The sequence below is a fragment of the Drosophila santomea genome, chromosome 3L (genome assembly GCF_016746245.2).
Source record: "Drosophila santomea strain STO CAGO 1482 chromosome 3L, Prin_Dsan_1.1, whole genome shotgun sequence".
Taxonomy (NCBI): Eukaryota; Metazoa; Arthropoda; class Insecta; order Diptera; family Drosophilidae; genus Drosophila; species Drosophila santomea.
This window is the reverse complement of record NC_053018.2, coordinates 17,519,033-17,531,824: the sequence shown is the minus strand read 5'-3', so window position 1 is coordinate 17,531,824 and position 12,792 is coordinate 17,519,033. Positions and strand designations below refer to the sequence as shown.

General features: G+C 46.8%; 1 protein-coding gene across 5 annotated transcripts; it reads left to right on the top strand.

Annotated features, from left to right (window-relative positions):
* Positions 1–405: 405 nt before the first annotated feature.
* Positions 406–12,739, top strand: LOC120450493 (protein disabled). Of its 5 annotated transcripts, none has more exons than XM_044006243.1 (10): positions 406–975; positions 3,688–3,758; positions 3,822–4,418; positions 4,478–5,084; positions 5,734–5,967; positions 6,206–9,200; positions 9,269–9,372; positions 9,433–10,170; positions 10,233–10,362; positions 10,428–12,739. In XM_044006243.1, exons 1-10 carry the CDS (start codon positions 939–941, stop codon positions 11,509–11,511), a joined length of 6,597 nt encoding a protein of 2,198 aa, XP_043862178.1. In that variant the 5' UTR covers positions 406–938; the 3' UTR covers positions 11,512–12,739. The 5 variants fall into 5 exon arrangements, with proteins under 5 accessions (XP_043862178.1, XP_043862181.1, XP_043862177.1 ...); XM_044006242.1 differs by lacking the exon at positions 406–975 and adding an exon at positions 1,859–2,529; XM_044006244.1 differs by lacking the exon at positions 406–975 and adding an exon at positions 1,859–2,529 and having other exon boundaries at positions 6,437–9,200; positions 10,428–12,738.
* The last annotated feature ends 53 nt before the right edge of the window (positions 12,740–12,792 follow it).

Here is a 12,792-nt window from a genome sequence, read left to right as displayed (position 1 = left end):
ATGTAATATACTTCTTTTTTATTTAAATTCATAAGCACGCAATTCAATATTGAAACATAAAAGTCTATAACTTGTGAAATAGGTAATTGTTATTTACAGCAAGTATGAGCAAAGACCTATCGGCTATTATCGATAGACCGATAGCCTCAGTACCGGCTGCCACATAGGGTGCCCGCGGCAGTTGACCCACCACCCCCGAATCCTTGGAGTTTTACTATCGAATTTTCGGTGTGTGTCCATATCCTGCTGCTCCCAGGACGTAGGAACGAAATTAAGCTAAATACCCATGAAAATTGGCCTAAAACAAAGGCCAAATACATGCAAAGACGGGAGAACATAAAAATCTATGTGTAAATATTTGAAAAAAATGTTGAAAATGGTCGAGTAGACACCCATTTCTTTGTGCTTCACTTTTTTCCTCGCTGCCAGACAAAGAAAGGTGCGAGTGTTGTGCAATATTAGAACGGAAAAGGATCATACAACGAAAAACTGTTCATAGAAATTATATAGTTTACTGCTGCATAATGAGAGGCGTAGCTACATCCCTTTCCCACCCCCCACAACGCCCTAAAGTAGGCAAAGTGGAAGTAAACACGCACACAGATGCCCCCGTTGGAAAATCGATAATCTGTTCCGTGTGTGTGTGAGCGCGTGTAAGTGTGAGTGAGACAAATGCCGGTGTGTTCTATCGACCGACTGGCACAATAGCAAAAACAAAACGCTGACAGCAAGAAAGTGGGGGAGTGCGAAAAGGACAGAAGACGCGAACAGCGAAACAAGTGTAAACAAATCAAAAAGAGCACTTAGCAATAGAACAACGAAGGATATCTAACAAATCATAAATAATTCAAGCTCTATAAGGCTCAATCATTATTCGCAACATTATACGCGGCCAAAGGAATTACTACACGAATGCCAATCAGCTTTTTCTGAGCAAAATGCAGACGCTGCGCAAGAAAACGAGTCCTTGTAAATGTAAGTGATACAAATAACATCATAATATTGACCTTTTCTCACCTATATAGTCCAATAAGTTATTCTTCCTGTGAGATAATGTAGGATTTACTGGAGTATCATTTTTTTAAAAGCAAATACTTTAAAGTTGACATTTTTTTTAACACAGTATGTATATCTATGAATTCATTTGTATTTGTATTCATGGCTTTTAATTTGCACTTTCAGTAAGAGCATTAAATTTGGCTAACACAGTTTTGAACACAGACATCCTACTTTGAAGTCCTTAAATTTATAAGTTACCGCGCTCTACATACATACATATGTAAGTAGGTAAAAGACAAATTTGTTCAAAAGACAAGGGTTTCTGTTAAAAAATATTATGCCGCCTTCAACAGTACTACATATCAAACCACATTTGTGGTCTAGGCTTCAGATAAAACTAAAAGTTTTTAAATTAAAATAAAAATTTTGTTTCGTTCATCTATGTAAATCAGTGTATTCATTGGATTTTGGCCAGAAAACTTTTGCAAATTCGCCATGGTGCCCTGCTGTTACATTTCTCTTACTTAACTGACAAGATATTTACCGTCTACATAAAAATTCTAGGCGGTACATATTTTGTTATACATCTTTGCTACTTTATCTACTTTATCTGCGTAATTCAACTATAGCGCTTTCTATTGTTAACTTGTAAACCTAACCATGCTTATCAGCACCGCCAAAGTAAGTGCCTCACCATTAAGTAAACACTAGACTGTTTTAGTGTAATTTCTTTCCGAAATTGATTTTTAAATTCCGATATATCAAATTGATCGATCCTTCGCCGCTAGACTCGGCCTATCGATAAGAGACTCGGACAGCATCTGTCAATCGAATAGCAGCTGCTGCGCCGGCGTCGCAGGTGTTGCAGTTTTCCCAAAAAAGATCAACAATGGCCGAGAGAGCTCCGCGTTTTCTGTACTTTATTTTCGCCACGAAAATCACTAAATAATAGAGTGAAATCTGTGTGCACACGCGAGTACCTGAAAGTGTGTGTGTGTTTTTGTTTGTTATTTCAATTGAACAAACTGCGACAATCCAGTCCAGCCGAAAAAGAGAGACACAGTGAGAGCGTCAGCATCGTAAGCGTTTCCACGCTCTCATTCGTTTTTATTCATTCCATGATCGCGCATCGTTCTCCGCTAGAATTTAATTAAATCTATAGCGTCGCGAAAAATCATTGTGGAATTTATGTATTGTTGGTCCTCCATTGTGTGCCCCCTCCACCATTACCCCTCCTCATCGTCCACGTCCCAGTGGAAATGTCAACACACATACACACAACAGAGAGGCCCGGAATGCGACAGTGATTTTGTTGACACTTCGGTGACCAGAGTTCCAGAGTTCCAGAGCTTTTCCAGCCAGCGTTTTCCCAATAAAATGAGAAGGAGCAGTACCCACTGAAACTTCGGGCCGGGCGAAACATGGTCAAATCCCTGGTGGCCAAGTTGTCCACAGCCTCCTCCAATCTCTCGTTGGCCAGCACCTTCGGCGGCGGCAGCGGCGCAGCAGAGGAAACGAATTACGCAAAACGTTAGCGAAAACAAACTAAGCAAATACACAAATCACAAACAAACACAGTGGTCTCTCCGCAGTGAGAAACGGCAAACAAAATGCATAGCACAGCACATGCGAAGATCACAGTGAATATTTTTTAAGCCTGGACTTTAACATTTTGTGGCTCGCTTAATTATTTTTGATTGTGCTGATAAGGGAAAGCTTTATATGTATAAAGAATAACTCGCGATCGGTGAATAGAATGGGGGTATAGTGCACAAAAGATTTATTGATATAACAAATAAAAGAAGCGAGGTCTTTATAAAATAAGGCTTTAGTTGACTAGGAATTTTAGGTGAAACATACATGAAACAACAACTTACATGTTTCTAAGACGCTTACAACTGTTTTAGTACGCAGTATACAATTTTAACAATATACATATTTTATATTATGGTTCCCAGCGGATCAATAACGAAACAAAACATAATGCAAAACTGTAATTAAAACCATGAACGACTTCCTGATTTCGAACAATGCTTTTAAACGTGCTTTGTGTAAACACTTTAATAATTTCCTCTAAAATTGAAAATATTATATATTTATATAAACATACGGCATTTATCGGAGAATCATTTTGAGTATTGGATGATCCAATGCGGAACACAAAATGTTCAGTCAAGCACATAATTAGTTGGAGGCATTTGAAAAGTGAATCATTTGAAATGTTTCTATAGGAATTCACTCCATTGAACCCATATGTGTACACATTCCTTAAAAGTGCATAAAAATATAAAATGTTTAAGATACATACTTTCTTTTAATAAGCTATTGACTAATTTTTTTGAATTGGCATTTTAATTTTATATTGCAAACTTTAAAGTATTCTTGTTTAACTTTTGGGCTAAAGGGTTTCATTTAATTTCACTACCGATACTTAAATACTCTCTTATTTATTTTATGTTTTAATTTCTGAAATGTATGCAAAATTTGCAGCAGTGCTAAATAAAAATGTATTTAAAAGTGGGTTCTCTCAAAATAAATCAGCCACACCCCAAGTCCCACGGCTTCCAAAACTGACGAGTGTCCACTGCACTCTATAAAACATATTCGCCAAACAAAAATAATTCGAATACACACCTTAATAAACACAAAGACCCATTCTGACATTCGAATCTTGCCCTCTTTTTCCAGATCGCAATGATCCGGGACGCTTTTTCGGCGATGGCGTTCAGTTCAAGGCAAAGCTCATCGGCATTCTGGAGGTAAGAACTCACCTATTGGATGAATGTCGGTATCTAACATTGTTATCTTTTCAAATTGTTAAGGTGGGCGAGGCCCGAGGCGATCGGATGTGCCAGGAGGCGCTGCAGGATCTGAAGATGGCCATCCGGGCGGCTGGAGAGCACAAGCAGCGGATAACCATCCATGTGACCATCGATGGACTGCGGCTGAGGGATGAGAAAACTGGGGACTCCCTGTACCATCATCCAGTGCATAAGATCTCCTTCATCGCCCAGGATATGACGGATTCGAGGGCCTTTGGCTATATCTTCGGATCGCCGGACAGTGGTCACCGGTTCTTCGGCATCAAGACGGACAAGGCGGCCAGCCAGGTGGTGCTGGCCATGCGCGATCTCTTTCAGGTAGTTTTTGAGCTAAAGAAGAAGGAGATTGAGATGGCGCGCCAGCAGATCCAGGGAAAGTCCCTGCACGACCACTCCAGCCAGCTGGCCTCCCTGTCGTCGCTGAAGTCCGCCGGCCTGGGCGGCATGGGTCTGGGCCACTCGGATTTAGCCAGCGGAGGAATCTCTTCCGGCCATGCCCTCACCCTGCTGGGCAGTAGTCTAAGCACCACGAATGGAACAAGCAGGCTGGGCGTCAATCTTGACGTGGCCAAGGCATCCGGATCGGCGGCCAAAGAGGTTGCTTATTCAATCATATGTTATTTAAAGATGTTTTTTATTTCAACCCTATTTTAAAGGTTTCTCCGGAATCGGTGGCCGATCTGGTCGACTTAGAGCAGGAGCTAACCTCGCTTCAGCGGGGAATCAGTCAGATGGAAAGGATAACGCCAAACGAGCCCACCACCACCAGCACTGGTGGTCCTGGCCATCCATCTTTAGCGAAATCAGCCAGCGAGGACGATCCTTTCGGAGATTCATTTATCTATGTGCCCTCCTATAGCATCCTGCCACCGCCACCTGACTCCGGACGCAACAGGCACAAGCCGCCTACCAAAACGCCTGATGCGGTGACCAGTTTGGATGCTATGCTCTCGCCACCTCCTGGTATTAGTAGCTCCCAAGGCTCAGCCACCGCAGTACTGCATGCTGCAGATAACGACGATGACAACTGGCTGCAGGAACTGGACCAACAAAATGATGTCTTTGACACTTCCAAAGTGGTGAGCCAAAGTGGATTGGGTTCCGTTTTGGCCATGGCTCCGCTGGCCTCCAGCGAATCCACGGCCACTCCCACCCAACAACTGACGGAGGTAGCTGTAGGATCTGGACCTCTTGCTGATCTTGATATCGGCTTAAGTACGTCATCGGGAAATGAGGAGCAGAGCTCGATCATGTTGTCATTGGGTGAGTTGAAAAGATCATCACTTCTCCTTCTCCTCATCATTGAAGTTGTCGCGTCTTGTGTGGAATCTGGTCGCTTTGTCATCTCCATTGAAGCGATAAAAGAGCTGTCTGTGATCGTGTGGGGAGTGGTCAGTGGAACAAGATGTGTCCGCCCGGCAAGGGAACAATTGGCCTTCTTGGGTCAAATTAATTGAACTGAATGGAATCTCCGGGGCTAAATCTTTTAAAAGAATTTTGTTTTGTGTGTAATTATACGAAACCTGTGAAATAATAATTGGTAAAGTTAAAGAAATGTGGGTGTTAAGAAACTCTTAAATTAGCAAAAATTAAGATTATAAAAAACGTCTTTATCATATATTAGTATTTATTTTGTCTCATGTGATTTTGTCTCAAATAGATTCTCATTTTTCCTAATCTTTGCTTGTCCATTTACATTTTTAGTTTCTTAGGCCCTTTTAGACGTTATCCTTTGAATTGTAATGTATTTCTGGTTTGCTTATCTTCGGAACTCATCGAAGTCTTAAGCTTTGTTCCATTTCTTCTGAGCTGTTTGAGACTTTCTCCCGCGAATTCGGAGTCTCCACTTGGAGCTGCTCTCACTGCTTTTTATCCCTGTCGCTTTCCTGATCCCTTCTGTTCCATTGTTCAGATGCGTTCACGGACTTGGATCCGCTAGGCACAGGACGCACCAGGCCGTATGTCGATAAGAAATACTTCTTCCAAGAACTGAAGAACCCGCCGAAGAAGCTGCTCAAGGAGCTCAGCTCCGGCAGCCAGGCGGGTCTCAGCTTGGGTCTCTCTCTGGGTCAGCCGGATGGCCTCTTTCCGGAGGATAGCACCACCATCTCCACAACCACCACCACAGCTACTAACATCACCGCAGGTACTAACCAACCGCAATTCGAACACCATTTTTGCACAGAGAAAAAAAGTCATCCACAACTTAAGAACTAACTTTTGTCTGAGCTTAAAATATATTAGTTTGCTTTAGAACACGATTAAAAATTAGATCCTTTTTAATGATGAACGAGTGGTGCATCATAACTGGTGACATTCTTTCTCTGTGCAGTTAGAAATCGCATTGAGTAAGCAGCTCTCTAAAGTTTGCACTTGCACCGCAGGAAATCCGCTCCAGAACTCGGCTAACACACTAACATCCACCGCTAGCACCGCCGCCAGTCTGGGACAGCTACTGTCCACGGTTGCTCCCAATTCCAATCCCGATCCGCTTCCCGCTCCCATTTCCATACCAACATCTACTTCCCATTCGATCACCCCGAGCGCTGAGCTGAAACTGTTGCTTGGCCATGTCACTAATCCACCTAATCCCACCGGCCACTATTATACCACAGAACCGCCAACGCTGACCTCGCTGGAAAATCCCCATCCGCCGGCGGATCCTGTACTTCTGCCCAGGGATACGGATCCGTTCTCGCCCACTCGCAAAAAGAGCGATCCAGATCCCTTCCAGGAGAGCGATCTCTTTGCCAAACTGGATGCCTTCGAGTTCGAGGCTCCGCCGGCGGCTCCAGCCCCCTCGATTCCAAATTTGGCACCGGAGCCAAAAGCCAATGTATTCAATGGACCACTCCAGGTGCAACTGCCACCAGAGAAGGAGTTGCAGCTTCAGCAGCCCCCGAGCACGGTGAGGAATCGTCCAACCGCATCTGTTTCCGCTATTCCAAGTGGCGGAGCCCTAGATGTCATCTCCAGTATAAGCAACAAGAAGATGCCGCATCTTTTTGGCCAGGCCAGATCATTTGGCAAATCGGGGTCGGATATTGGTTCGAGTGTTAACATGCGACGCTTGCAGGAGAGCGATTCATTGAGTGAAACAGAGGCTGCTCCCGAGCCACCGCCGCGTCCAGACTCGACTCCGTACTCGGAACCACCGCCCCTGCCACCCAAGAAGCAGTTCAGCGACCTGGTCATCCGACCGTCACCTGCAAATCCCACTCCACCGCCCACTACCGGCAGGTATGAGTATTTAAACAGTAACGTCACGGCCAGAAGAACTCTCTCCTCTGTTGATGCACCACCCATTCCATTGCCATCGCGCCGTGTGGGTCGCTCTGATGGCTGCTTTCCGGGTCCGGGAAGACCACGAAAACCTGGACACACCGAGGATGACTATCTAGCTCCGTTGGGAGCTCCACCGCCATTGCTGCCGCCGCCCAGTCAAGGATCATCTGCTCGCGCGAGACCTCAACGGCAGGCTTCGCTAGGCAGGCCGCAGGATATCTACGAAAACAAAGCGGAGATACTGCAGGCTCAAGCTCAGGCGCAGGCCCAGGCTCCGGAAGTAGCTCCCACTAGCAATGCCTTGGCTCCCGATATCACCCTAACCCAATTGCTCACGCTGGGAATGGATGACTTGGCGATCAAACTTAACGTTCCCGCCAGCAAACTGAGCACCATGACTCTGGTCCAGTTGACAGCCTATCTCTCGGAATATTTGTCCAGTGAAAAAAGTCAAGTTCACAGTCAAGAGAGGAGATCTTCGCCGGCCAATACGGCTCCTGCGCCAGCATCCACAGCTGCTGTGTTCAAGGTGAACTTTGATCAGCAGACCTCCTTTGTGGCCAAGTTCGACGATACTTTTGGGGAGGACGAACCAGTAATGCCTTCGGCTTCTTCGGACTCCACCTTTGTGGCGAATTTTGCCAACTTCAACGAGGCTCCAACTCCGCTGCCAACAGTATCGCCAGTGGTTGCCACAGTACCATCAGCAGATCGGTACGCCGTGTTTCGCGAGATCATCGATCAGGAGCTTCAGCAGCAACAGCAGGAAACGGATCTTATGGGCGATTTGACACCGCCGCCAGTGGATGAGACCCAAGTCAAGGAAATTCCAGAGGGCTTGGAGGTGAACAGTGTGGGTGCGGAGCTACCAATTGATGCCTTAGATGTCAAGCCTGCGCCCAAGATCGACACAAAAATCACCGAAGTGGTGGCCCAGGCCAAAGATCGTTACGCAGCCCTGAGGGACATTATCCTAGTGGAGAATCTCTTTGATAAGCCAGCGATTGCAGCCGGCACTCAACCTGAGAAGGAAAAGGATCTGTTGCAGGACTTTCCCGAATTCAGTGATGAGTTCAATGAGGATCATGACCTACGCCAAATTATGGATCATCAGAATGTGCAGAGTCTGGCTCGCGATCGCCATGGTTTGGTTGACAGTAGGGGCTTTCCAACAGAGCCTTCCTCCTCCGCCTTGACAGTGGGCGACGATGACGAGGACGAGGATGCTGATGCGGGTGGTGAGAGCAGCCTTGATAGCAATGAAAAGGATGCAGAGCCTGTCAGTGGCCAGGATCAGTATGAAAAGCTTTCCACGTCCACGCAACAGTTGGATGCAGCTGCTCCGGTTCTAGAGGATGTGCAACAGCAGCAATCTCTGCCTCCAAAACAGGATCAGAAATTCCTCTCTGTGCTAACAGCTCCCGGTGGTGGAACGAAAGATGACATCGAGATCGACGAGCTCATGCATCGGGCAATTTCGAATCTCTCCCTGGACTCAAGGGATCGAGTTTCGCCTGCCACCTCTTCTGCAGCTCCATCGCGTGGGGCTCCTGGCTTGCACACGCCCTCGCAATTCAATGATGTCAGCACATCGCCGATTCCCCTCCAGAAACCAGGCATGGGTCCTTCGCCTGTGCCCTCGCAGCTGTCGGCAGTGTCCCAACTGATCGATACCGCAACCAAGCAAATGATGTGCGACAAGGATCGGGAAAAGCAATCTTGGGCTACTTTCGATTCCCCGAAGGCAAAGGGCAAGGCCAGGCTAACGCTTCCGCCACCACCACCTCCTGCCTCCAACACTTCGCAACCGGACACGGTAGAGTCGCCTTGCAGTTCGGATCCCCGGGATGACGGCTGGTCAAAGCAACAGCGTCGCTGGGCGAAGAAGGAGCGCCAGCACACATCCTCATCATCCAGAGATCTAAGTCCCTGGGACGATGAAACGCCGGACTATCTGAAGCGGCGACAGCTGGCCGCCGCTCAAATGGCTCATCCCCATCAGCCACCAATGCAAGCACCACCTCAACACACGGATCGGCATGGATACTACATGAGACACGCCAGGCGGATGAACTCGTGCGACGAGGACTACGAGTAAGGCCTCTTCTTTGCATAATTATATAAGTAATAATTATAATAATTCCTGTTATCTTAATTTTTAGGTACGATGCGGAATTTGTTGCACGTCGCGATCAGCAGCAACATCAACAGCAGCAGCGAAAGTTCAAGCAAGGACTCTCTCGCAGCAGGGATAACTTTGAGCTGGGTGCGTTTATCATAAATCTGATTCTTGAACCAATCGTTAAATTTATGCGTGTTCTTACAGAATCTCCCAGCTGGTACCATCACCCGGCGCACCACACATGGTCGCCTCAGGAGATGGAGCAGGCGCGGGTCCGATCCTTCGAACGTGCTGCTTACGAGCGGTCCAGCTATGGGCCACCACCACCCATTTACGACAAACGTGGTCAACTAAGGGGCAAATACCGTGGAGATCACAGGGATAGGGAGAGAGAGCGAGATCGCGACCGAGAGTATCGGGACTATGCGCATCCAAACTACGATTTTGACTACGAGAATGTCTACGAAGAGCGTGGAGGGCGTTCTCCATTGGCCTACAAGCCAGGAAGGGGTGGTGGTGATTATCTGTACGACAGAGAAAGGGATCGGGAGCGCGATCGCAAATCCTTCGACCGGGAAAGTCTCGAGTCCTATGAGAGCGCCACCCGACGTCGTCGCAGTTTCGGCAGTGGAAACGATGTTTATGGCAGCTTGGATAGTCGCGATGATTACCGTGGAGATAGGGAGAGGGATCGTGAACGTGATCGCGAACAGATGAAGACCCGTTCCCTACGAAAGCCCACAACTACGTCTGGAAAGCTCAGGATAAGTGGCGACATTGATTACGAGCAGGACTCGGAGCAGGACTTCCAGCAGCGATCTGGAGTACGAAGCCTGCAGCGTCCCAGTCAGATAGGCGGTGATGTGGTGTTGCCTTCCAATGCCGTAGTGGGTCCACAACGATTGCGCAAAAGCAGCGGCTCCAGCCCCTGGGATGGAGAGGGTATGTGTCCTAAGTTTTTTATTCAAATCGATTCCTAAATATTAATTGTATACGCATTGCAGAACCGGCCTTGCCCGGTCAGAAGTCTTGGAAGCGTCCAGCCAGCGCGGCTGAAACCGAAAGGCGACTGGCTGAGAGTCGCAGAGCGGCAGCTTTGGGTCAAACTCCCTCCGATGGAGAAAAAGAGCGAAGGTCTGTGGGATATTCTTTAAAGAATTGCGTAAATATTTTATTTAAAATCACATTTTTACCGGCAGATTCCGAAAGAAGACCCGAGCCCGCAGTACCAAGGATCTAGCCACCGTCGGTGCTCCCAGCGCAAGTACTTCTGCCCCGTCCAGATCAGGCTATGGGCGTGGCATCAGGGATAACTATGACTATATCTGTCCAGGCCAGCGTAACGATGACGACGACGATGATGATGAGGACTATGTGGATGATGAACCGCCAACGGATGAGGATAAGTTCGAGAGGCTGAACCGCCGGCGACATGAGATGCACCAGCGTATGTTGGAGTCCGAGCGTCGGCAAATGGAACGCCATCAGCCGCCATCGCTGGCGAAGCTTCCTGGCCAGAATCGTACGCGAGGCGTGGTGGTTAACAGTGACTACGGTTTCGTGGACAGTTATGAGCAGACTCCAACTCCCACGCCACGTTCGAATGCCAGTAGCACCGGACCGGGTGGTCTGATGATGAGTGGCGGGGAGTCCTCCGCTGGAGTTACCAGTTCCAAGTTCAATTTCGACGATGGCTTTGAGTCTGATTTCAATCAGAGCTCACCGCCGCCAGCGCCGGCAGGTACCGCATCCAGTTGCAATTCCACGCCAGCGGGTCCAGTTTCGGCAAATGCAAACAACGGCGGATCAAAGAGCCTGTTCCGCTTCTCCAATGATTTTTCGGATCGCGAAAAACGGGAGCAGTTTGAGATGGAAACACCGCCGACCTCAACACCACCAATTACGCAGAAACTGCGATTTGATGATAATGTGAAGGTCTCCCAGTTTGACGATGCTGCCTTTGAAGATGATTTCGCGAAAGCATCATTTGATTTTGAAAAGGAACAAGCGAGTTCTGGCACAGCAGGAGCTGGAGGATCAGGTGCCATGAGCAGGAAGCAAAATATGCGAACCAGCAAGCTGCAGCAGCGCCAGGAGCTCATCAAAAAATCCGAGTCGGTGAACATATTTGCCAAAAAACAGGAGGATCCCTTCGAGGATGACGAGTTCTTCAAATCGCCGGATCAGGAACAAGGGATGGATCAGCACAATGATGACGCCGAGGGCGGCAAGTTCCAGTGGAGCGAGGACGCGAACTTCGCAAAGTTCGATGAAAACATGTGATTTGACCAACTGTTTGCCAAGGCATCGGGGCAGCGATCGGATCCGGACACAGACAACCACAATTATGCGGAGATCGATGTGGTCAACGACACGGACTTTTCCTTCCTGGCAAATCTCAATCACTACTACCAGCAGCAGCGACTGCACAGCCTGCGACAGAGCTTGAACCGCCATGTTTACTGCAACTTGCCAGTCCAGCAGTTCCAGGAGCCACTGAAGCAGCCAATAAGCAAATCCATCTCCACATCCACAAGTCCCTGGCATGAGCCAAAGGTCCAAAAGCCCAAGCCACTGCAGCAGCTGCTGAAGAAGCCGAAAAAGTGGAAACTCAAGCGGACCCTAGATGACTTTCTGAAGTGTCTGATCATTGCGTCCTCGGAGCACGTGTACGACTACGATGTGCTGTGGTAGGAACATGCGGATTGGGAGGAGGAGGAGCAGTCTAAAAAGAGAGAGAAAGGAAAAAACCAAACGATATTTAATTCGCCACATATATCTAGTCAACTCAATCGCCATTTAAACTTGTATTATCGTACCACTCCCACGACGACTGCAAATGTTCTTTTACTCCCAGTTCTGCCCAAGCTAAAACATCACACAGCTCACATCCTGTTGCAAAGTCAGATTGTATATATAGATTTATCCAGAAGTCGACTCCAAGCAAGCCATAGAGAAAACTTAAACGAGAACAAGTGTTTGTTAAAGCTACTACCCCCTACTCGTCAAATAACGAAATACTCACTCCAAACCCACGATCCAAATCATCGATCGATCTGCAAATCGAAAGCAACTAATTAATTGCCTATGCTAGATGTCGTCTACTCCATATATCGAATTATCCAAAGTGCAACCATTGTGCTAGCATACAATACCACATATATTCCTAGGGTACGTTTATGTTTATGCATACTACAAGCATATTTGTATGATTGGTTGATTACATAGTTAACTAACGACTAATTAGTTTAATTCCACGGCAATGTCGCAGCTAAGTGTTTTATGATTTGACTATATATTACACATAACTATATATTTATACGTAACTGAACAAGCAACTGAAACTGAACGATCAAGTAACTCCCAAGCAGCTAAATAATATACGATAATTATACATACGAACCTATTCTTATATGTAATGCAATTATACGAATACGATAGTTATTGTCAAGTCTCTTTGTGTAAGGGATGTAAAAATTTTTTGTCTCATCATTTTGTTCTATTAATTAAACTGTGAGAAGCATATTAAAAATGGTTTCATTTCTTTAAGTGAGGTTTCAAAAC